Genomic DNA, 24,933 nt, shown 5'->3' with positions numbered 1-24,933 from the left:
AATAAAATAAGTAAAAGAGATTTTTACATATATAAAAAAACATTCAGCCTCAATCACAGTAAGGAAAATTCATCAAGATGATACATTGGGTTGGTGAACCTGTGCAGTTGTGAGACTGTTGCTTCTGGGTCTTTCCTGGAGCAGGGAACGCCTTCCCCAGAACCTCCCTTCTGCTCAGGCAGCTTATTTTGTTGGTGGGCATGTAGATGTGTTGAATCTCTTGGAAGCCTAATTTGGCTGTGTGTGTTGTGTACATGTGGGTATCGGTCGGTTTCTTCCCTATATATTTGCATGTGTGCAAAATACTTGGAGTTTGCCACAGTGTTGCTTGCAGGCATGAAAGATTGGAAGAAACTCGGTGCCTGTCAGTAGGCCGCCGGCTTAAGTGTCGCTCGTTCATATGATGGGCTCCTGTGCACCTGTTAAAAAGAATGTGAAATGCTTTGTGAATGGACAAGGAGTGATTTCCAATATGCTAAGATACAGGACACTGTATGTAGTTTGTTACTTTTTTGTAAAGGGATAAACTTACCTGTTTGGTTTATGTGTGGACTCTCTGTGGGGGTACATGAGTGACTAGTTTACTTTGAGGGAAGGTGACCGAGGGCTGGGATTCAGTGGTGGGAGGGAGGCTTAACATTTACTTTATACCCACTTGAGCGCTTTGAACTTTTCACCCTTTACCTGTATTGCCTACACAGAATCAGAGTTTTTTACAAGTTATAAACTTTACGTACATCTTTTAATAACCGTGAACCCCTTGGTAAACTTTATTACTGATACGTGGATAACTCCCATCACCCCTTCTGTTTCATAAGTCATCTCAATAATTAATCTGTCATTTGAACGGAAAGGCCCTGTTTCTGGAGCTTTTGGCTGATCCACCTCTAAACGAAACAGCACACATTGTAAGGGTGCATTTGGAACAAAGAGAATTCAGTCATTTTATCCAGAAAACTGACGCTTGTGCATTTACCTCTTTCTTGGTCTTCACTGTAGAATCCTGATATCGTGGTAGTTTCTAGTTTTGATTTGAGAACCTCCCTGATGAAATCCTACTGTTTTGACCACATGGGAGGTTTATTTAGGGAAGATCCACCCTCGTGACTATCGTGTTTCAAGAGAACGCCCTCAGCTTCCAAGGTCAGCCCTTCTCTGTGTTTGGTTTGGATTCCGGGACATCTTGCATCGCCTCGGCGTTTGTGTCTCAAGAGCTCCTCTCGTGCCGGAGAAAATCACCGCAGTGGCTAGAGGTGTCAACTCCCAAGATTCTGTGACACAGGCCTTCCTTGTGTGGCTCTCATGTCATTGGCTCAGCCACGTGAAGGGCAACAGGGTTACTTCCTGAGACAGCGTCAGGGGTATTACGATCGGGGACGTAGCCACGCTCATGCATTCCGGGGCGTCAGCTTTGTGACGGTAGCTGCAGCGCCAGATCCACACCGGCAGCTCTTTACCTCGAGGAGAAAATAAAGGTCTGAGTAAAATAAAAACGCTTTTCTAGGCAAGCATAAACATAAAAAGGAGACTTTTTCAGTATCTCATGTCTTTTCTGGACCCTTCACCAGAACTCCGTCTAATGCTTCCTTACCTCTGAATTTGCTTCATCCGGTCAGTGTCCCGGGCTGGAGCCTCCCTGCTCCAGCAGCCTCTTTGGAATCCTAGTCCTCCAGGAGGTAGGGTGTGAGCAGGTGCTGTTTCCTGTTTCTCTCTGCTGGTTGACTATTGTTATATAATAATACACTCCCGGGCTTCCCTGGTGGCACAGTGGTTGAGAGTCCGCCTGCCGATGCAGGGGACACGGATTCGTGCCCCGGTCCGGGAAGATCCCACGTGCTGCAGAGCGGCTGGGCCCATGAGCCATGGCTGCTGAGCCTGCGCGTCTGGAGCCTGTGCTCCGCAACGGGAGAGGCCACAAAAAGTGAGAGGCCCGTGTACCACAAAAAAAAAAAAAAAAAAAAAACACTCCAGGTACAGGACTGATTTTTACATACCTGCACTCATTGTCCCTCAGGGAGAGAGAGAGGGTGCTGTTTCAGTTATCTTAGAACATTTTGTCTTTGTGCCAAAAATAAGGCTGGATAGTGTCTAATTTAAAATATGACTCTAAGTAATTCATTCTAATGGAAGGTAGCTTTTGGAATTTAAAAGCTATTTCCTTATCAAATTATTATATATATATTTTTTGCGGTACATGGGCCTCTCACTGTTGTGACCTCTCCCATTGTGGAGCACAGGCTCCAGACATGCAGGCTCAGCGACCATGGCTTACGGGCCCAGCCGCTCCGCGGCATGTGGGATCTTCCCGGACTGGGACACGAACCTGTGTCCCCTGCATCGGCAGGCGGACGCTCAACCACTGCGCCACCAGGGAAGCCCATCAAATTATTTTTTAGATCTTAGATACTTTTTCAGTCACTGTTTTTGTTTTAATCATGTGACATTTTTATGTTGCTTAAATTGGTGTTTATCACAACTTTTTCCCAAAGGGAGAGAGTTGATTTACACCAAGAATTAAAGTACACAGGCCTCTAATGATACTTGGATTTGTTTTACAAAGTTTTATTTATTTATTTATTTTTACAAATTTATTTGTTTTTATTTTTGACTGCGTTGTGTCTTCATTGCTGCGCGCGGACTTTCTCTAGTTGCGGCAAGTGGGGGTTACTCTTCGTTGCAGTGCTCAGGCTTCTCATTGTCGTGGCTTCTCTTGTTGCAGAGCACGGGCTCTAGGTGCTCGGGCTTCAGTAGTTGTGGCACGTGGGCTCAGTAGTTGTGGCACGTGGGCTCAGTAGTTGTGGCACACGGGCTTAGTTGCTCCGCGGCATGTGGGATCTTCCCGGGCCAGGGCTCAAACCCGTGTCCCCTGTATTGGCAGGCGGATTCTTAACCACTGTGCCACTAGGGAAGCCCCAAACTCAGTTTTAAATGTTGTGTCTAAATGGTGGGCTTCTGCAAGTGGTCTCACACATCAGAATGGTTCACTTCCCAAAAGTGCGGACCACGGCGCATTGGTGAGGCAGAGAGCCCTCAGCATGTGAATCTGGATTATGTTTTAGAAAGTGGTTACTAAGCTCTCTGAGCCTCAGCTTCCTCATTTGTAAAATGTGATGGTGACTATGTCACAGTCATTGGGAGGATTAAAGAATAATGGGCCCGTGCTGTTTCAGGTGGTGCCTGGATTTTCCTGGCTGTGAGAACCTGGGTGACTGTATATCTCTGTTTGCTTGTGACAGTTCTGTTTTTTGTTTGTTTGTTTGTTTTGTTTTGTGGTATGCGGGCCTCTCACTGTTGTGGCCTCTCCCGTTGCGGAGCACAGGCTCCGGACGCGCAGGCTCAGCGGCCATGGCTCACGGGCCCAGCCGCTCCGCGGCATGTGGGATCTTCCCGGACCGGGACACGAACCCATGTCCCCTGCATCGGCAGGCGGACTCTCAACCACTGCGCCACCAGGGAAGCCCAACAGTTTTGTTTTATGTTGGTTGTCCCAGCATTATTAATAGAGCCTCCTTTTGCTCTCAGAAGTATCCCAATTTGGACAATGATTTTATTGTCACTCTAGTTAGAGCCCAGAAGTGTTTTTAAATGCTGGCAAGTCTAAGAAATGAATCTGAGGCTTTTTGTCATGTTTCCCATCCCTCGCTTTGTCTCTTGCTCTCAAACTTAGGCATTGATGCCCAAGTACAGGCAGAAAAGTCAGGTGGCGGGTGTGCCTATGGGACACATATGTGTGCTGTGACAGCTGTTTTTTGTGGAAGGGCAACTACTCATCTCTGAAGGGGCAAGTGACCAGTTTGAACATTTTCTGTGTTTCAGGGACCATTTGTAATCCTGGACCACGGAAATCCATGTCTAAGCTGCTCTACCTGCGCCTGGCACTTTTTCTGCCAGAGATGGTCTGGGCATCCCTGGGGGCCGCCTGGATAGAGGACGGTGTTCAGTGTGACAGGATGGTGGGGAATGGCATCATTGTGACTGTCGCGATCAGGTGAGGTCTCCAGTCTTCTGCGGTTTCTTGTCCAAAATGCACTCGAGATGGAGGTAAACAAATACCTTCTGAATAACTGAGGTGGCCCAGTGTCATGCAGGCTTCCTAATATAGTTAGAAAGGGATCTTTTTGAGTAAATCATAAAAATGCAGAGGCACTTGTTCATACATGAGGAATAGTTCATCTCCCACTATGCATTTATTGATGTAGTTTCCTTTCTTACCGGTTCTCATTTTTCTGCATTCCCTCCCTTCCCTTACAAGAAGGAAGAGACCTGAAGACCAAAATAGGGCAAAAACTAAAAGTAGGATGTGAGGAAATATAGTCTCTGGAATTGCTGCAGGAAATAATCTGCTGGAATAAGGTTTATGCCCTTTCCAGACGAAAAATCTTACAGATGATCTAGTCACATCCCCTCATGCTGTAAATAAGGGGATGGAGACTCCCGCTGCCCTGCTGAGCCTCTCGGTAGAGGCCGTGGCAGCCCTTCCTGGGCCACCTTCCAGGAGCACACGTGCTCATGGACCCAGGGCGCCTTGCGCATGGTGGACAACCTAGAAATATTGAAACGTATGAATGAAAGACCTGTGAGGGTATCCCGTGGCACAGGAAGCCTCCTTTGGTTTTACTGAGGGGAACCCTGAGACCCTGGGGAGTAGGCCTGGGTCAAGGTCAGGGACTTCCATGCCCAGGCCAGGCTCTGCCCACCAGACACTTCCCTTTTCCTTTTGTGGCTTTTGGGGCTCTGATCTTTGTCGGGCCTGGGTTGGCCATGGGCTCATAAGGAACTTTCTAGAAGAAACAAGTTGCCCGCCTCCACCAGGTTCTGGGAGATCCCCATCTTCCTTAGTAACAAGAGCCACAAGTTGTACAGATGCAGAGAGTGACCCCATGGGTCACTTCAGGACTGCAGCCCCCAAGCCTTTTCCTCTCTCTGTGTCGCAGCTGGATCATCATCGCCTCCACCGTGGTCACCATTGTCATCGCCTTTGACCCGCTGGGGGGGAAGATGGCTCCGTATCCCCCTGCGGGCCCCCATCACCTGGATAGTCGTGAGTCCAACCAGTTACTTAATGGCCTCAAGACGGCAGCTACAAGCGTGTGGGAAACGAGAATCAAGTTCCTATGCTGCTGCGTCGGCAAAGACGACCGTACTCGAGTTGCTTTTTCGAGTACGGCAGAGCTTTTCTCAACCTACTTTTCAGTAAGCCGACGGGGTGTGCTCTGGTCTCTTTCTTCTGTTTAAGTAAACACTTCTTTTGAGAAGATGAGTTCTCTGCATTTTGAACCCTTCTCCGTGTTGACATAAAACACTTCCTGAGAGTGAGTCCCCTGTGGGGGCGGCGGGTGGAGGTGTGCCCTGGGGTGAGCGCCCAAGCGCTCCAGGGAGCAGGGACCCAGGGCCCTGCGCTCACAGACCCCATGCCCTGGTCGGCGCACCCTTGTGTTGACGCCCGTCTGTTACACAGTTAAGATTTTGAATTAGTTCTTAAGGAACTAAGTAGTGGAACCTGTACATTTTGAGAATCATTTGCCCGTCTTTTCCTACATTCTTTGTCCAGCTGGTTCTCAGCAGATGCCAGGTCCCGGAAGTGTCACGCCTCCGGGGTAGTATCAGACCCTGGTTTCTTACAACTTTATGGCATGATGGAAATGAGAGATGATTCTCTTTTTAAAGACAGTTGCAATGCAAAAGGGTGTCGTGGTTCTAGAGCAGTTTCTTCTAGAGCAGATTTGGAAACATTTGTTTTTCTTTCACATCCAAGTTCTCTTATAATGATCTCTGATAAACTCCTATTATGTTCAGTACTGCAACCAAGTGAGAGAGAGGAGTTCTCTTGAGGTCGTGCCCACCTGCCAGTCTTTTTCTCACCTCTCTGTGGTGTCCAGGCCTCCCCTGTTCAAGGCTGGCTCCGTAACCAGCAGCCTCCACATAGGGATGAGAGAAGTGTGTCCCCTAAATAATTTCAGAGGGGCACTTCACCCTGGTCTTAAGATTGTTGAATAAAGGAGGAAGAGAATCTGGCTATTCTTAGAGGACATCTTAACCTGCATCGTGGGCAGAACCGATGGCTCAAGTGGCCGAGTGGCCAGTACCTGGTTTCCTGTGGAGTCCCATCTGCTTCGTGTCCCTCGTGAAGGAGAGGGTCAGGTCAGGCTCTGGACACTCACTCTGTTGCTTTCCTAGTTTGAGGGTCTTTTTGAGGCTCGTTCTGCCCAGTGAGTATAAGTCCAGCCTCATACATCTCTGCCGTGGGCTCTTTCAACAAAACCTTCTCAGCATCTTGAGCAGGAAGAGTGTAAACCTGGGCCAAAATCAGACGTTACTCCAAAGAGGGCGAACTTACCCATTTACTCACCCACTTTACAGGCGATGTGAAGTAGATTACAAATAGCTGACTCACTTGACGTGAAATCTGAGAACAGAGATCAGTAAAATATTTACGTTCTCGAGCAGGTTTGTGTGAGGGCAGGATAGTGAGAGACACGAAGCTCACATGCAGGAGTCCTGAAAGGGAAATATTTTTAAAAACACCTTTTCACATGTAACTGTATGTGTGTGTGCATGTGTGTGCGTGTGAACTGCGTAAAACTGGACCCTCGGGAGCTCGTGGGCTCGTTCCCGCTGGGTTTATGATAAGCCGCTGTGGTTTCCCACCCAGGACACGGACCTGGTGCCCAGCGACATTGCAGCAGGGCTCGTTCTTCTCCATCAGCAGCAGGACAACATCAGGAGCAGCCAGGAGCCTGACCAGGTGGTCAGCCATTCCCCGGGGCCCTCCCAGGTAAGCCCGTGTCTCTGTTGAGTTGTACAGTTGTGACATTTACACCTACTGGTAAATTAAAAAAAAAAAAAGCAACAGTTTCAGGAGCAGTTGATTGGAATCTGATTTGTGGCTTTTGCTAGTTGTGGTTTGTCACCTGTCCGGTGAGGCATGTCCTCATCACCTGGAGTTCAGGTAGAGGGAGCCCATTCCTGGCCCTTTCACCACCCATTGTGGGGTTTTTTTTTTTTTTTTTTCTGAGATTCTCTTTTAGGAAATTGGCTGTTGTCTGCATATCGAAAATTCCCCCTGGGGCGGGACCTGGTTCTCCCAGAGTGTGTCTGCTCTCTTCTCTGGGTCTGGGGAGCAGATACAGTTCAACTTTGCTTGATGATTGCTTTCCCGCCACAGACTTCTGTGTTTTTTTTTTTTTTTTTTTGCGATACACGGGCCTCTCACTGTTGTGGCCTCTCCCGTCACGGAGCACAGGCTCCAGACGCGCAGGCTCAGCGGCCATTGCTCACGGGCCCAGCCGCTCCGCGGCATGTGGGATCTTCCCAGCCCGGGACACTAGCCCGTGTCCCCTGCATCGGCAGGCGGACTCTCAACCACTGCACCACCAGGGAAGCCCGACTTCTGTGCTTTTGAAAGAGAAAATTGCATATAGATTGTGTGTCTATCTCTGCACCTAGTTCCCAGCAGCCCATTTGTTGCAGTGGCGTCTGCACCTGCATCCAGTAGGAAGTCACAGGCTTATTTCACCAGGAGTCAGAAAAGTCATTAGGGATTTTTGCTGCTAACTTCTGCATTCTCCTAAAATGAGGGGTTCATCTGTCTGTATTTAAGGACCAGTTTTCCCAGTGGAAGTCCTCCGAGAGGTCTATTCCCTGAAGAAAGAAAGGGAAGAATCAGGAATTTGAGTTCAGGTTTAAGATCATAGTGTGTTCTACTATTTATCAAATAGATAATCCACAAGGACCTACTTTGTAGCACAGGGAACTCAATGTCTTGTAATAACCTATATGGGAAGAGAATCTGAAAAGAAATAGTATAGGTATATGTACAACTGAATCACTTTGCTGTACACCTGAAAGTAACACAACATTGTAAACCAACTATACTCCAATATAAAATGAAAATCAAATTTAAAAAAAAGATCATAGTGTGTTGATCCTCTCCTTAATGGGTTCCCCTAAACAAAAAGCTTTTTTTCTTCTCTTACAGGAAGCTGATTTGGATGCAGAATTAGAAAACTGCCATCACTATATGCAGTTTGCAGCAGCTGCCTATGGGTGGCCTCTCTATGTTTACAGAAACCCTTTTACAGGGCTGTGCAGGATTGGTGGTGACTGGTAGGTCGGCACGGTCTGAGGCCTCCATCCTCATTCCACTCCGGATGTTGCTTGCTATGGTGTCCGTACTTTATTTTCTAAAAATAATCACATTTCCCTGTTTAAAAAAACTTCCTATTTTGAAATATTTCAAAAAACCGCAAGAGCAGTGCTAAGAACGCCCATGTCCTTTATCTAGAATGACCAGTTGTGACTCAGTTTTGTCCCATGCGCTGTATCACTCTCTCCATAAATACGTGTTTTTCCCCCCAGAACCATTGGAGATTCAGTTGCGGGCATCATGCCCCTTTACCTCTAATTACTTCAGCTTGTATTTCTTAAGAACAAGGTCTTTCTTTGCCATAAATTACAGTACAGTTATAAAATTCAGGAAGTTTATCATTAACCATTAGCTATTCCAGTTTTTCCAGTTGTTCCAGTAACACCCGTTGTGGCACATTTTCTTCCAGTCCAGGAGCGTGGATTGCATTTAACTGTCATGTCCCCTTAGTCTCCTCCAGTTTGAAACAGTTCCTCAGTCTTTTTTTTTTTTTTTTAAATCTTTCACAATATTGACATTTTGAAAAGGACAGTCTGGGTATTTTGTAGGCTGGCCCTCACTTTGCATTTGTCTGGTGACTTCTTCACGATTAGGTTCAAGTTACACATCTTTGGCAGGAATGCTCCGTGCGGAGCGTGCATCCTTCTTAGTACATCGTACCAGGAGACACCTGATGCCGGCTTGTCCCATTCCTGGTGATTTTAGGGTCTCTCCTATCCTTGTTGGTTTATTTTTTGAATATGTAAAGCATTGATAAAGAAGTCAGGCTGTAGTAAGACGTGTACACAGAAGTGTCATTTAAAGGCCACTATACGTTCGCCAGACTGAGCTGTGCAGACTTTCAGCGGGCGCCCTCAGGTTTGTTAGGAAACGGGACGGCAGGGTGGGGTCTTCCTCGGTACGTGGCTCTGGTTGGCGCGGTAACGCCTCTGCCCCCGTTTTAGTTGCAGAAGCCGGACAACCGATTATGACTTGGTTGGAGGTGATCAGCTCAGCTGTCACTTTGGCTCCATCCTGCAGACGACAGGGCTGCAGTACCGGGATTTCATTCACGTCAGCTTTCACGACAAGGTAGAGTGAGCAGTGCTTCCTGACTTCCTCTGGGTCTTGGAGTCCTTCGAGATTCTGGTGGAAGTTATAAACTGTTCCCCCGGAAAAATGTGCGGAGACGCATACACAGACACATACTCACCTCAAGGTGAGCGCACTGTCTTCGAGGTTCACAAACGCTCTTGAAGCCCCCCCAGGTTTAACATAAGATGGGGCAGAAAGTCTTCATCAGGGGGACTATGCTGTGGAGAGACTGTGCTGGGTTTCACCTGAGCCCATGTTTAGTGAAGAACAATGAGTTGCACTCGGCATTAATCCCACACAGGTGTCCGGGGTTGATCAACCCTCGTCTCTGGGTCTGAGCTCTGTCCTATTAGTGCAGTGCAGTGGGTCTCACCCTTGGGAGGGTCCCAGAATCGCAGGGCTGGTTAGTGAACCTGCGGAAGCCAGTCTGTCTGGCGTCAGGGACCCCTCCGTCCTGCATTGCTTCGTGGCTCCCCACATGGTCCTCACAGGCACCGGGAGCCCAGAACCTGCAGCCAAGCCCAGCGGCTCTCACATCTGCTGTCTACTGGGATCTCCTGGGGAGCTTTTAAACCTCAGAAGCCCAGGCCAGACCCCAGATGAATGAAGTCAGAATCTGTGGCGATGGGACCCCTGCTCAGGAGCCCCCCATGGTTCCAGCGTACAGACAATTCAGGGAACCCCTGATGTCCTGTTCTTGACCCCCCTGGCTCCCAAACTGCTGCATTTTAGACTCACCTGGGAGGTGTAAAAGTCACACCCCATCCCACCGAGATCAGAACGTCCAGGATCTTGTTTTCACGTCCGCAGTGAATCTGGTGCCCAGCAGAGTGCAGCAGCCCGTGAGCCCTGTGCTGCCCTGTCACTGAGCGGTGACGAGAGAAAGAGTGGGTGGGGTTTAAAGGTGGTGCTTTTCCACGGAAGGCTCGTGGCTGCTCTGGGGGCTCTTTCAAGGAGCCCCCCACAAGGGCATCAGTAGAAGCCCCACTCCTGCGGAAACCAGGGCGGTGAAGTCGGCAGCCTGTCCTCTCCTGCTGGCTCCAAACGCACGACCGTTCACCACGCACAGGTGGCCGTCCCCGTGGTGTCACACCAGCCGGAGGACAGCACACCATGCTGTCCTCCTTAAAGATGAGGAAATGGGGTCGAAGAGAACTTGAGACATTTGCTTGGGGTCCCACGGCAGGTTCTGATGCAAGTGGGTGCTTACAGGGCCCAGAGCCTGTCACCCGCGGCTCACACTGACCCAGAGTGGAGGCTCTGGGCTTGCCCACTGAGATAGCTCCATCCCCTGCCCCCGAGGGTAAAAGGGTCTTGGGTTTAGAGAGCCTTTCATCACTGAGAATCAGAAGTCACACTGTCTACTGAGAATGAGCAGAGATGGGGATCAGTGCACCCCTCCGCGCTGTGCTCAGAAGCGCTGTTTGTTAGACGCTCTGGGCTGGCCCAGCTGTGTCCGCAGACACCTGTGCTTATGCTCATTCCTCTCTCCCAGGTGTACGAGCTCCCCTTCTTAGTGGCCCTGGACCACAAGAAGGAGTCGGTGGTGGTGGCTGTGAGGGGAACCATGTCTCTCCAGGTACGGAGCCTGGTGCGCTGGCCCAGGGACCTGGGGGCGGGCAGTCAGCAGCTCAGACGCCAGGAGACCCAGCTTTCCTGGAACTGAGGGGAAGCCTTCGTAAGTGACAGCCTCAGACACAGGGAAACACCGGGCGTGGAAAACAGGGAGGCGGGTCCAGGGCTGTCAAGTACTCCCTTTGAAAAAGCAGATAAAGCCATTTCCTTTTAACCGAGAAATATTGGAAACTTAGACGCTGGCAGGGCTGGCCTCCCCTACTCCCGGGCGGGTGCCCGCTGGATTCCCTGGGCCCCCAACCCGGGTGACCGTCCCCTTGAATTTTCTGCACCCAAAGCCAGAAAGAACAGTAGGTTAAGTCATGCAGTCCAAAGTCAGCCCACTCTTAGGTACCGCCCACCCCACTTCCCCAGTTCCCGTTGGGGGTCTCAGCCGGCCCGACGCGCCTGCCTCCGGCTCCCCTGGCCGCTGCTCCCCCGGTGCCGTGGGAGCCGGCACTGTCCAGCCCCACCCAGCGGTCCCCTCCCATCCTGCTCGGTCTCTGCCCCACGAAGACACCTGGAGACTTTCTTCTGTCCTGTGTTGTGCTTTTTGGTCTCTTCTTGGCTGTTCCTCAGTCTCATTTCCTAGTTCTCTCTTTTCTCCTGACCCAGGAAATGAGACTCCACCCTCTTCTGCTTCCCGCGCCCCACCCCCCACCTTGCGCGGGCCGCCTTGCCCCTGCCTCGCCAGGAGCCATCTGGGTCTGCCCGGGCCCCTGCTTCTGGGTCTGCTCTCCCGTCAGGGCACCGCCCGCCCCAGTAACCATGCGGCGCCCCCTTGCCCACCAAGAAGCTGCAGAGCTGAAGTCGTCTCTGGCTCTCTCCTCACTTCCTGCCCAGTCTGTCGCGTGTGGTCCTGCCCGGCCCCTCTCTGGCCCGTCTCCTCCAGTCCCAGCACTGCAGCCCTGGTTCTGGTCCCAGGCCTCTCTTTCCTGGGCCAGCGACAGGTCCTCTACCTCGGTCCCTGCCTTTCGTCTCGCGTCCTCCCAGTCTGTCCTTTGTACTGTCCAGAGGACTCTTTCTAGAACATGGTCAGACCTGCCACTGCTCGCAAACCTCCAACAGTTCCCGCTGTGTTTTATACACGGTTCCTGGTTCTTGTTGAGGCTCTGTCGGCACTGTGGGGCACAGGTCCCAGCCCTGGCAGCGCCAGAGCCACCTTTGGGGCCCCTCCCCCCGCAGGTGGGCCTCCCCGGGTCCCGGGGACACACCAGCCTCCCAGGCTCTGCCCGCGGCCCCTCGATGCCTCTAGAGTCGAGTGCCCATGAGCCCAGCCCACCGCCCGCTTCCCGTGCTCAGATGCCTCTGCCCTGGGTCCTGCTGCTCCCCTGGGTGAGGATGCCGGCCTCTGTTCTCTGCTTCCTGAAAACCAGCTTTTCCATCAGGCTCTGGCTCAGGCCACCTCCTCCAGGAAGCCCCCCGTGCCCTGCAGCGCTCACCCCTCCTCTGCTTTGTGTGACGTGTCTCTTACCCTCCCTTAGGTTTCAACCATCCGTTGACTGGGCCCCTGGAGGACGGGAACCATGCTTTGCTCAACACTCTGGCCCAGGGCTCTGTGCTTCGTGGGTGCTTAGATGCTGTGTGCAGGGAGTGGGGGCAGAGGGTGCGTCTTAGACGTGTCCCCTCCCCAGTCTTCATGTCTGATTGCGCCGTGGGTCCCTCAGGAGCTTCCTGGCCACCTGGCATCTCTCCCGAGTTCAGGCACCTGGGGTCCAATTCTCAACAGCCTGACCTGGGGGACTGTCCCACACAGCCACCCTCAGCTAGCCCAGCCCAGCTGACGGCCTCTTCCCACGCACTGTTTCCAGGACATCCTGACGGACCTGTCAGCAGAGAGCGAGCAGCTCGACCTCGAGTGTGAGGTGCAGGACTGCTGGGCACACAAGGTAGGAGCCGAGGCCGTGTGGTCTGGAATGTTCTGTTAAGGGGAACCTCGAAGGCGCTGGAGTATTTTCAGCTCGGGGTCTCCCGCGTTAATGCTGCTGTGCGCCAGGTGCTGTCCAGCAGGACTTCTCACCACAGCCCTGAGGTTACTTTTGGGTTTTTTTGTTTGTTTGTTTTTGTTTTTTTGCGGTACGCGGGCCTCTCACTGCTGTGGCCTCTCCCGTTGCGGAGCACAGGCTCCGGACGCACAGGCTCAGCGGCCATGGCTCACGGACCCAGCCACTCCGCGGCATGTGGGATCTTCCCGGACTGGGGCACGAACCCGCGTCCCCTGCATCGGCAGGCGGACTCTCAACCACTGCGCCACCAGGGAAGCCCTACTTTTGTTTTTAAGAGAAAGAAGCAGGTTCATAGAGATTGCATCACTTGCCAGTAGCTACACAGTTACCGGAACAAGTGTCAGAGTCGGCATTTGAATGCTTTTCTTCCTGTGCAATTAAAGTAGTACTTTCTCATGGTGAAAAAAAAGCTTTAGTGCAACACAGTGCGGGCAGACCCTCCCTGAGACGCAGACGCTCAGCACTTTCCTGCATGTCACTGCATTCTCTGCATATGTCACAACACCGTGTTCCTGTTTCACTGTTACTGTGCTGGGAGGGGGCACGGGCTGCATAAGCTCCTCCCAAAGGGATGATGGGAGGAGCACGGCCTGCTCAGAGCAGAGTTATTTCCCTCCACCAGCCTCTGGGAACCACCATTTTACTGTCTGTGAATTTGCTTATTTTACGTTCCTCATATAAGTGGAATTATACAGTATTTGTCCTTTCATTACTGGCTTATTACACTGAGCACATGTCCTCAAGCATCATCCATGTTGTAGCATGTGTCAGAATTTCCTTTGACTTTTGTAAAATTGCCATGAGCATGGGTGTGCAGATAACTGTTGGAGTCCCTGCTTTCAGTTCTGTGGGGAATATACCCAGACATGGGATTTCTGGGTCTTCTGTTATTTCTCTGTTTAACTTTTTGAGGGACCAGCAAGCTGTTTTCCAACACAGCTGCACCATTTTACATTCCCACCAGCAAAGAACACGGGTTTCCATTTCTCCGCATCCTCATCACTTTTCTTTCTTTTTGAACATAGCCATTCTAATGGCTGTGAAGTGCGTATCTCACTGTGGTTTTGATTTGCGTTATCCTGATGCCTAACGAGGTCGTAGAGCTGAGCGTTTTAACATTTGAGGGAAAGTCTGGGATGATTCCTTCCCTAAAGGTTACAGCGGCTGCTTCTGGGGAGAAGGGTGTCGGGGGTGGAGGGCAGTGGCCTTCTACTATTTTTATATACTTCGTGTGGTTTTTAACCAAAACATGTATTACTTCTGTAGTAATAGTTCTTTAAATAGAATGCTTAATTTTTATAAAAGCACGTGTTATTGCCAGAGTGCGGTGCTGGTAATTGAACCCCAGTGTCTTGTCTGGACAACTTTTTTTCCTTCCAGGTTTTTTTGTTATTGTTGATTCTTGGGTTTTTGGTTTTTTTCTGTGCCTGGACACTTCAGGGAAGAGCCAGAGTGGAGGCTTTTGGTTTTTGTTCTGCCACCAGTTAGGAGCTTGACAGTCCTGGGAATGTGAACTTTTTTCCTTTATCTCTTAACTGTCTTTTCATACCTCAATTCACTGACAAGTCCAGTTTAACTGGGTGTGCATGAAGAAAAACAAATAAGAAATTTAAAACTTATTATAGAGACGCATCAACTAGCCAAGCACAGAATACCCTCAGAGCCCTGTGGGCTCGGCTGTGGCTCTGGTCTTAGAAGAATTTGGGCCGCAGTCCAAGGCTTTGTGCCTCCACAAGCTGCGACCCTGCAGGCCTGGACGGCTCTCAGCGGAGGCCTCCTCCAGCACCGTTTCGTTCAGTGACAGCTCTTGCCCTCCCGCCGGGAAGACAGCTGCTCAGGGCCTAAGGGCATGGACTGTTCTCTGCTCTTGGCCTTGGTACCGAGTTTTGGCTCTGATGCTGTCCACGGTTGTTGGAGTTCAAAGCTGTGCAGCTGAAAACGGTCTTGGCGTTTCACCTGTAACACTTGTGCCAGGGAGACTCACAACCGGCCGAGTTGTGGTCCAGATGCCGAGTGGCTCTGGCTGCCCAGAACCAGACACGCGGTAGGTGCCTAATAAATGTTGGCGGAAGTCGGCAGCATCGTGTGGTAGGAGGGGGAGGAAAGGGAGATCTGGCGGTTTGTCCAGAAGTGCCGTCAGACTGTGCACAGCATGTTAACCCTTCAGACCTCCTGGTTTCTCACATACGAGGCCAGGTTCCGCATTCTGCTCACAGGGCTATAGAGCTATTGAATCAGGAACTTGCAGCAGCTTTAAAGAGGAGCAAAACAGTCTCCCGTCTTATGTGGGATTTCTCCCACTTCATCCTGTTGGAGGTTGGGCTGCAGGGGCCGGTGGCCAGGCCCGTCCTGTGTTGTCATGCAGGAAGCACTCCGAAAATGTTTTTGGTTGACAGGGTTGTCTCTCCTCCATGGGAACTACTCAATTTTCAAGAAGTCTGTTTCGTGAGATAGCTGTATTTGTTAGGAAGTTTTACATTCTATTTTTTGAAATTAAACCAAAGCCTGACCTCTCTAGAACTCACTTCCGATGGTTTTAGTTCTGCTTTTGCAGGAACAGTGGCTACTTAGTCACTGTCACTGATTCAGAACTTTACATTTTAACATATTTGTAAAAGATCAGCCATTTATAATCTAAATGTGATGGACCATGGGGACTTGGCTAAAGTAAATTGTGGGACGTCCATGCAGCAAAATACCCTGTAGCTACAGAAGAAGCCTTAGAAATATCCATTGACGCGGAAAGATGTTCCTGACGTCACCTATTCGCTCATGGAAATATTTTTTGAGCCCCTGCCTCATGCCAAGCTCTGTGCCAGGTGCCGGGAATACAGCAGTGAGCGGTAGATGTGCCCACTGATCCCAGGTTGCCTTTCCTGTCTGGGGGGACAGAGTCACCGATAGGAGACACCGTGTAGGCCTGCCCTGTCTGACAGTCACCAGCCACCTCTGTGTCTGCACTTTCAGGGGATTTCTCAAGCTGCCAGATACGTTTACCAACGACTCATCAATGACGGGATTTTGAGCCAGGCGTTCAGCATTGCACCTGTGAGATTTTAATTCTTCTCTTTCGTTTTCTCTGCCATTAGCTATTTGTTTTCTTAACCTTTACTCATTCCGCATTTGTCCCCTAGGAATACCGGCTGGTCATCGTGGGGCACAGCCTGGGGGCAGGCGCCGCGGCCCTGTTGACCATCATGCTCAGAAACCCATACCCACGAGTCAGGTGTTACGCCTTTTCCCCGCCCAGGGGGCTGCTGAGGTACTTGTTTGTTTTCTTTCCTGTAAGGTGCTACTCACAAGTCATTTGGTCAAAACTGGTCTCTTATCTGCAGGTTAGTTAACAATTTCTCATCCCCAAGAGAAGTTTGTTTCAAAGCCCTGTTTGGTTGAAAAAAGACTGGATAGCTTTGCACAGGTCTCTCTAACCATAGCTTTGATTTGCTTTGATTTTTTTAAACTGAGGTATAATTATATTAGTTTCAGATGTACAACATAACGATTCGATACTTGTATATGCTGTGAAATGATCATAATAAGTCTAGTTAACAGATAGTTACAGAACCATTTTTCCTTGTGAGGAGAACTTTTAAGATTTACTTTCTTAGCAGCTTTCACGTACGCAGCACAGCATTATTAACTGCAGTCGCCATGCTGTACGTTACATCCCAGTAACTTATTTATTTTATAACTGGAAGCTTGTACCTTTGGACTCCTTTCACCCATTTCTCTGCCTCCCCTCCCACCCCAGCCTCTGGCAGCCCCCAGTCTGTTCTCTGTATTTGTGAGCTTGGTTTGTTTTTTCAGTTTTCACATGTAAGTGAGATCCTGTGGTATTTGCCATTCTCTCTCTCATTTCACTTAGCATAATGCTCGTAAGGTCCATCCAGGTTGTTGTCCACCCACAAATGGCAAGATTTCGTTACCTTTTATGGCTGAATAATATTCTATCTCACACACACACACACACACACACACACACACACACACACACACACGTCTTTGTCCATTCATCCGTTAGTGGACACTTAGGTTTTTTCCATGTCCTGGCTATTGTAAATAATGGTGCAGTGAACATGGGGGTGCAGGTATCTTTCAAGTCAGCGTCTTCATTTTCTTTGGATAAATACCTAGAAGTGGAATTGCTGGATCATCATATGGTAGTTCTATTTTTAATTTTTTGAGGAACCTCCATACTGTTGTTTTGTAGTGGCTGCACCAGTTTACATCCCCACCAACAATGCACAAGCATTCCCTTTCCTCCACATCTGGCCAGCGCTGGTTATTTCATGTTTATCTTTTTTGGATAATAGCCATTCTGACAGGTGCGAGGTGCCATCTTGAGCTTTGCATTTTCATTTGATTTGCATTTCCCTGATGATTAGTGATGTTGAGCATCTTTTCACGTACCTGTTGGCCATCTGTATGTCTTCTTTGGAAAAATGTCTATTTAGATCGTCTGCCCTTTTCTTTTGGACACGCGGCATGTGGGGTCCTAGTTCCTGGACCAGGGGTTGAACCCTGCAGGGGTCACGCCCCCTGCAGTGGAAGCTCGGCGTTTCAACCACTGGACTGCCAGGGAAGTCCCCGTCAGATTGTCTTATTGCTATCGAGTTGCATGAATTCTTTATGTATTTTGGTTTTAACCTCTTATCAGGTATATGATTTGCAACTACTTTCTTCCATTCAGTAAGTCGCCTTTTCATTTTGTCAATGGTTCCCTTTGCTATGCAAAAGCTTTTTAGTTGGATGTAGTCCCATTTGATTAGGCTTTTGTTGCCTTTGTTTTTGGTGTCAAATCCAAAAAATCATCACCAAGACCAATGTCAAGGAGCTTACTGCCTATGTCTTCTTCTAGGGGTATTCTGATTTCAGGTCTTATATTCAAGTCTTTAACCCATTTTGAATTAACTTTTGTGTATGGTGAAATAGTGGTCCATTTTTCCCAACATCATTTATCGAAGAGACTGTCTTCTCCCCACTGTGTATTCTCAGCTCCCTTCTTAATTAATTCACCGTAAGTGCATGGGCTTATTTCTGGGCTCCCTGTTCTGTTCCATTGATCTGTGTGTCTGTATTTATACTAATCATCATACTGTTCTGATTACTCTAGCTTTGTATTATATTATGAAATCAAGGATCACTATATCTCCATCTTTGTTTTCTTTCTCAAGATTGCTTAGGGCTATTTGGGGTCTCTTGTGCTTCCATATGAAGTTTAGTGTCGTTTGTTCTATTTCTGTGAAAAATGCCATTGGAATTTTGATTAGGATTACACTGAATCTGTAGATTTATTTGGGTAATATGGACATTTTAGTAATGATTCTTTTAATTCATAAGCACAGAATACCTTTCCATTTATTTGTGTCTTCTTCAGTTTCTTTCATCAGTGGCTTCTAGTTTTCACTGTGCAGGTCTTTCACCTCCTTGGTTAAATTTATTCCTAGGTACTTTATTCTTTTTTTTTTCTTCAATATTTATTTGTTTGCATTGGGTCTGAGTTGTGGCACACTGCATCTTCGTTGTGGTGCATGGGCTTCTCTCTAGTTGTGGTGCATGGGCTCTAGAGCGCACGGGCTCAGTAGTTGCGGCGCGGGCTTAGTTGCCGCGCGGCATGTGGGATCTTAGTTCCCTGACCAGGGATCAACTTGCGTCCCCTGCATTGGAAAGCGGATTCTTAACCACTGGACCACCAGGGAAGTCCTATTCTTTTTGATGTAATTATAAATGGGATTGTTTTCTTAATTTCTCTTTCTGATAGTTTATTATTAGTATATAGAAACGCAAGTTTCTGTATATTAATTTTGTGTCCTGCAACTTTACTGCATTTGGTTACTAATTCATTTTTTGAGTTTGAAAATTATTTTTCTTTTCTGATTCAACATACTTAATCCTGTATAATCTTTGGCCTGATGATAGAAGAAATCTGTACGACCATTAAAAAAAAAGAAATAAAAAATGAAAGGGGTAAAAATTAAATTTGTATCCATCGTAGAATTTTTGAAAAATATAAATAAGTGGAGAGGTCAGGATCTACCCAGAAATCATCATTGTAACTATTTAGGTTTGCTTTCTTCCAGCTCTTTGTGTGTGGATATGTGTTTTTCTAATACTCTATATACATTATATCCTTAACTATTCTTTGAGAACATGTTTTTAAGTTAACTTAGTTTTCTGTCATCTGGTTATACCACTTTTATTTATTCCCATACTGATATTTACATTCTTTTCATTTTTTCATTATTATAAATCTATCAATATCTTTATACATAAATATTTGTGTACCTTTAAAATTTTTAAAAGCTCTTTTAATATTAAAACACATATTTATTCATGTAAGACACGAAAGTGACTTTTAAAAATAACTGATTGTTTTTATTCAGTGAAACAAAGATAAAACATGTTTTTGAGGGTAATAAGCAAACATCCATACAACTTGGATGCATTTTGCTGTGTGAAAGAAACCTGACACAAGAGACCTTACTGTGTGATTTCACTTATATGACATTAAAAAAAATTTTTTTTAAATAAATTTATTTTATTTATTTTTGGCTGTGTTGGGTCTTCGTTGCTGTTTGTGGGCTTTCTCTAGTTGCAGTGTGCGGGCTTCTCATTGTGGTGGCTTCTCTTGTTGTGGAGCATGGCCTCTAGGTGCACGGGCTTCAGTTGTTGTGGCACGCGGGCTCAGTAGTTGTGGTTCATGGGCTTAGTTGCTCTGTGGCATGTGGGATCTTCCCGGACCAGGGCTCGAACCCATGTCTCTGCACTGGCAGGCGGATTCTTAACCACTGCACCACCAGGAAAGTCCCTATGTGACATTTTAGAAAAGACAAAACTATAACAACAGAAAGCAGATCAGTGGTTGCCTGGGGTTGGGGATGGGATATTGCAGAAGGACACAGGGAGCCCTGGGGGGTGATGGAAATGCTCTACGTCTTGATTGAGGTGGTTGCTAAACAATTATATACATTTGTCAAGAGTCATCAAATTGTACACTTACAATGGGTGTGATTTTACTGTTGTAAATTACACCTCAATAAAGCTGATTTAAAAATAGTCACATACCTCTGCACCCACCCAAGTGGAGAAATGAACGTTGCCGGTGCCTTAGAGAGTCCCTGTGTGTCCTCTCCTTTCCTGTTCACAGGGAATCACTGTCCTGATCTTTGTGAAAATTCTTCCCTTGCTTTTTTTTAAATTAAAAAATAACCTGTTTTTAAATTTTTGGCCGCACTATGCGGCCTTGCAGGATCTTAGTTCCCCAACCAGGGATCAAGCCCATGCCCCCTGCAGTGGAAGCACAGAGTCCTAACCACTGGACCGCCAGGGAAGTCCCTTCCCTTGCTTTAAAAACTAGTTTTACCACCTGTATACATGTCTCTACATAGTTTGGATTTGCATGATTTTGAAATTTAGAGAAAGGGAATTATACTTTTTTTGTTATTTTTTTCCCACATTGTTTGATGTCTGAAATGTTATTGTGTAAATTCTCATTATGTTTCATCGTGTATCACAAATTATCTGTTCTGCTGGTGACGGACATCGGGCTGTCACAGACGTGCTGGGTCATGGAGTGTGCACATGCTCGCGCTTCGCGTGTTGTGGCTGCATCCATTCACACCTTACCGGCAGCGTGCACACCTCTCCACATTCTAACACTTAATAGTGTCCAATTTGAACATTTTTGCCAATCGGATGGGCGTGCAGTGATGTTTCATTGTTTAATTTGCATTTCCATGATGAAGTTGAGTCTCTTCATATTTTTATTGAATTTCCACTCTCACGAAGTTCCTTTTGCCCATTTTTCTATTGTATTGTCTTTTTTTCTCACTGGTTTGTATATATATTCAGTACATCAGTTCTTTGTTGGTTCTAAGTATGTGTTGTAAATATACTCGCTCCTTGATGTGTCTTTTTACTTTCTTTGAGTCGTCTTTATCAGTTCTTAATTTTAACATTGACTAATTTGTCATTATTTTTGGCTGTGTTGGGTCTTCGTTGCTGCGTGCAGGCTATCTCTAGTTGCAGCGAGCGGGGGCTACTCTTCATTGCGGTGCGTGGGCTTCTCACTGCAGTGGCTTCTCTTGTTGTGGAGCACGGGCTTCAGTAGTTGTGGCATGTGGGCTCGCGAGCCCTAGAGCACAGGCTCAGTAGTTGTGGCACATGGGCTCAGTAGTTGTAGCTCACAGGCTCTAGAGCGCAGGCTCAGTAGTTGTGGCACACAGGCTTAGTTGTTCTGCGGCACGTGGGATCTTCCCAGATCAGGATCGAACCCGTGTCCCCTGCGTCGGCAGGTGGATTCTTTTTTTTTTTTCGCGGTACGCGGGCCTCTCACTGTTGTGGCCTCTCCCTCTCCGGTTGCGGAGCACAGGCTCCGGACGCACAGGCTCAGCGGCCATGGCTCACAGGCCCAGCCGCTCCACAGCATGTGGGATCTTCCCAGACCGGGGCACGAACCCGTGTCCCCTGCATCGGCAGGCGGACTCTCTACCACTGCGCCACCAGGGAAGCCCGGCAGGTGGATTCTTAACCACTGCACTACCAGGGAAGTCCCAGGTCTTCGTTTTAAGAAATCTTTCTCTGTCCCAAGGACATGGAGCTAGTCTTCTATCGTATCTTTTAAAAGCCTTTTAGTCTGACCTTTCTCCTTTACCTAGGTCTTTAATCTATGTTTAATTCGGGGTTTTTTTGTGTACAGCATGAGGCAGAGATTCAGTTTCATCTTCCCGCTCACACCTTGAGTGCTTTATCTCAGCACTGTTTAAGAGCCCATCCTTCCCCTACTGTTGACCTGCAGTACCACTCCTGCCCTGTCGGAGGCGTCCATGCTCACTCTTCCCCTGGCTTCGTCTGACTCTGCTGATGCCACACTGGGTTAAGTACCTTAGTTGCCTACCCAGTGCTGACATCTAGTAACGCAAATCCCCATGCCTTTTACTTTTTCAAGAGAATCTGGCCAGTGAGTTGCTCTACCTGGAATCTCTTACTTCTCTTCCCCTTTAGAGGGTGGAGAATAGAGTGGAGTTCTGTGGACACTGACCTCTTCCTAACTTGGTAGTTACTTGCTTTCTCTTGGAAGCCTTCTGTGGGCAATATAATCACTTTTTTTTTTTTTTTTTTAATTTCAGCAAATCCCTTTATGAATACTCTAAGACCTTCATCGTGTCACTTGTTCTGGGCAAGGATGTGATTCCCAGGTGAGTCTGCTGGATGCCCTGCCTGGGCTTGGGCTGGCGGGAAAGGCAGAGTTCTGAGCCTCAGTCTGGTCTTTTGCTCAACAGGTTAAGTGTGACCAACTTGGAAGATCTGAAGAGGAGAATCTTGCGAGTGATTGCTCACTGCAACAAGCCCAAGGTAACTCGGTGAGGAGGGGGGCCCGGAAGAGGACCTGCAGGGGTTAGGGCCTCCCCACCAGGCTGTTTGTGGCCTCGAGAGGACATTTCTAAATTCAGAGCCTCATAGCGCAGGGCACTGACGCTGCTAGAAGCTCTTCGACCCCCGGCACAGACTGTCGGCTGCTGCTCTGCAGAGGCCGCCTGAGAAGCAAATGGCTAAACCATGCGCAGGGAAGCTGCAACTAGAACATACTATACTAGAACCATCCCTGTTTGGTTAAGTGATTTGTTTTTTGTCATACTTAGTCCTGTCGTGACTAACAGCGTTCTGATGGTTTTGGTCCCAAAGCTTAGAAAACAAGGCCGCCAGATACAGAGTTTAGGAGGCGCTGGTATTGCTGGGCTGTGGAACATTACAGTCGTTACAAATATAAATGCATTTACCAGTAGAGAAAAATACCCATGATGTTTTGAAGAGTTTTTTTTTTTTTAAACGGCAGGATTAAAAATGCTTCTTAGAGGGCTTCCCTGGTGGCGCAGTGGTTGAGAGTCCGCCTGCCGATGCAGGGGATACGGGTTCGTGCCCCGGTCTGCGAAGATCCCACATGCCACGGAGCGGCTGGGCCCGTGAGCCATGGCCGCTGAACCTGTGCGTCCGGAGCCTGTGCTCCGCAACGGGAGAGGCCACAACAGTGAGAGGCCCGCGTACTGAAAAAAAAAAAAAAAAAAAAAAAATGCTTCTTAGAATATAATCCAAGGCAGGGGTAGGTGACGAGGTATATATATAGCTTTCACCAAAAAAATACACCAAAATGTGGTTTTACTTAGATAACGGGACTAGAGATGATTTTTCACTTAACATCTTTGTTTTGTGACTTTTGTGTTTTTGTTGCTAATTAGAAAAAAATTTTTAATTTAAAAATGAACTTCCTCCTTATCAGCTACACTCCCCCCAGATTAAAAAAAAAAAATTCGTATCTAATGTCTTTAAGGGTAAAGGGTAAAACTGGTTTACAGAATTGCCTAAAAAGAATTAAGGGTAATTTTTCCTCAAAATCTGCCTGAATTTGGTTTTTAAATATTGCTTCAAGTGTGATGGCGTCACTGCCCCAGAGAAACCTGAGTTTCGGCTCCTGACCTCCACACTCCTAAGGTCCATGTTGAAAAACAAAGCAGCCAGGCTTCTGTGCTGTGGGGTTGCCGCCACCAGCTCACGGGTCGCAGGTCTCTGGGGACTGTGAAAGCCTCACGGAGTCACACGCATGCCGTCTTCTCGGTCTCGCCCTCAGTACAAGATTCTGCTGCGTGGGTGCTGGTACGAGCTGTTTGGAGGGCACCCCGAGGACCTGCCGACGGAGCTGGATGGGGGCGACCTGACGCAGCCTCTCCTTGGGGAGCGGAGCCTGCTGGCGCACGGGTCCCCGGACTACAGCTTCTCCAGCGACTCCCCGCTTGAGTCCCCCACCAAGTACCCCCCTCTCTACCCTCCCGGCAGGATCATCCACCTGGAGGAAGCGGGCACTTCGGGGAGGTGAGTGCGGCGGGCCTGAGGTGGTCAGTCACCCACCAGTGGAGAAGGGAGGCTCACGGGGGTGAGACCTGAGGAGATGCTCGGCTTTTCCTCTTTCAGGTTTTCCTGCTGTCCTGCTGCTCGGTATAGCGTGAAATGGTCACACGAATCAGAATTCAGCAAAATACTCATCGGCCCAAAGATGCTAACAGACCACATGCCCGACATCCTGATGAGAGCCCTGGACAGCGTGGTGTCCGACAGGGCCGCCTGTGTTTCCTGTCCGACTGAGGGAGGCTCCAGTGTGGACGTGGTGTAACCAGGGCACCTGGGAGCTGCTCGGGCCGTGGACACCGCTCTTGTTCCGACAGTGACTTAACACCTGATTCCCATGATGTCAATACCTGGATGTCCATCGATCGGATTTCAGTGGTCTCCTAAATGACTGAGTAATTTGAGAAATACTTCTGACCACAATATTCACACAATCAGGAGCCAGGAGGGCACTGAGGTGACCCCCCCCCCCCCGAGACTGAGCGGGCGTCACGCCCTTTCCCGTAGGCCTGCTGATTCCCGGGAGTCCCACAGCCAGGTTTAAGGCCCTAATGGATCTGTAGGCGCCCCCGCCTCAGGCCACCTTTTCAGTGACAGGGTTCTGCCTTACGAGTTGGCACACAGGTGTGCAGTGTATTCTGCAAACTGGACTTTACTGCCTGCACAAACTCAGTATCAGTTGCGAGGGTGCAGACTGGGGTCTGTCATGGGTGACATTAAGGGAGGGTCAGCCCTGAGTTCTGACTGGGAATCAGACGAAAGCAGGTCGGGGAAGCGAGCAGAGACTGCTGCTCCTGCCCTCCGGGTGCCCCGTGCCCTGTTCACGCTGCTTGCTTCACCAGCCTCAGGGTGCTGGCCCAGTTCTCGTGGGATACTCGCGGAGGTTGGCCAGTGGATTCAGAGTGAGTTAGTTAAAAAAAAAAAAAAAAAAAAGCACTTACGTATCATGAGTGCCTGCACAGCCATGAACTCTTCCAGTGGGTGTTTCTGGGAAGGTCTGTTTTACTGGGTAGTTTTACAACAGTCCTGTTTTAAACATCTTTTTTCTGTCCACTATAAACAACAAAATGGAGTCTTAAGTTTTCCTGGAGCTCTGGCTAAAGACTGAAGATTGCCCAGGCGTCTGACTGCACTCCACCCCCGATCCAAACCCTGTAAAATGACGGTAATGGGATTCCTTTAGAAAGCATAAAC

General features: G+C 48.5%; 1 protein-coding gene across 2 annotated transcripts in view; it reads left to right on the top strand.

The window, feature by feature from the left end:
- DAGLB (diacylglycerol lipase beta) overlaps nucleotides 1-24,647 on the top strand; it is a 30,307-nt gene extending 5,660 nt beyond the window's left edge. The window contains exons 3-15 of one of the 2 annotated variants that reach the window (XM_082645510.1): nucleotides 3,817-3,988; nucleotides 4,935-5,193; nucleotides 6,653-6,775; nucleotides 7,979-8,106; nucleotides 9,091-9,217; nucleotides 10,716-10,799; nucleotides 12,646-12,723; nucleotides 15,808-15,888; nucleotides 15,975-16,102; nucleotides 21,969-22,037; nucleotides 22,122-22,194; nucleotides 23,465-23,706; nucleotides 23,806-24,647. In XM_082645510.1, coding sequence (XP_082501636.1) covers nucleotides 3,817-3,988; nucleotides 4,935-5,193; nucleotides 6,653-6,775; nucleotides 7,979-8,106; nucleotides 9,091-9,217; nucleotides 10,716-10,799; nucleotides 12,646-12,723; nucleotides 15,808-15,888; nucleotides 15,975-16,102; nucleotides 21,969-22,037; nucleotides 22,122-22,194; nucleotides 23,465-23,706; nucleotides 23,806-24,004 — 1,763 coding nt within the window. In that variant the 3' untranslated portion in view covers nucleotides 24,005-24,647. The remainder of the gene's footprint in view (nucleotides 1-3,816; nucleotides 3,989-4,934; nucleotides 5,194-6,652; nucleotides 6,776-7,978; nucleotides 8,107-9,090; nucleotides 9,218-10,715; nucleotides 10,800-12,645; nucleotides 12,724-15,807; nucleotides 15,889-15,974; nucleotides 16,103-21,968; nucleotides 22,038-22,121; nucleotides 22,195-23,464; nucleotides 23,707-23,805) is intronic. The other variant, XM_082645511.1, reaches the window with a different exon arrangement.
- The last annotated feature ends 286 nt before the right edge of the window (nucleotides 24,648-24,933 follow it).

This window comes from Mesoplodon mirus (assembly GCF_964341445.2).
Source record: "Mesoplodon mirus genome assembly, chromosome: 15".
Classification (NCBI taxonomy): Eukaryota; Metazoa; Chordata; class Mammalia; order Artiodactyla; family Ziphiidae; genus Mesoplodon; species Mesoplodon mirus.
Note: the sequence above shows the minus strand (reverse complement) of the source record. Positions and strands in the feature narration are given on the sequence as shown.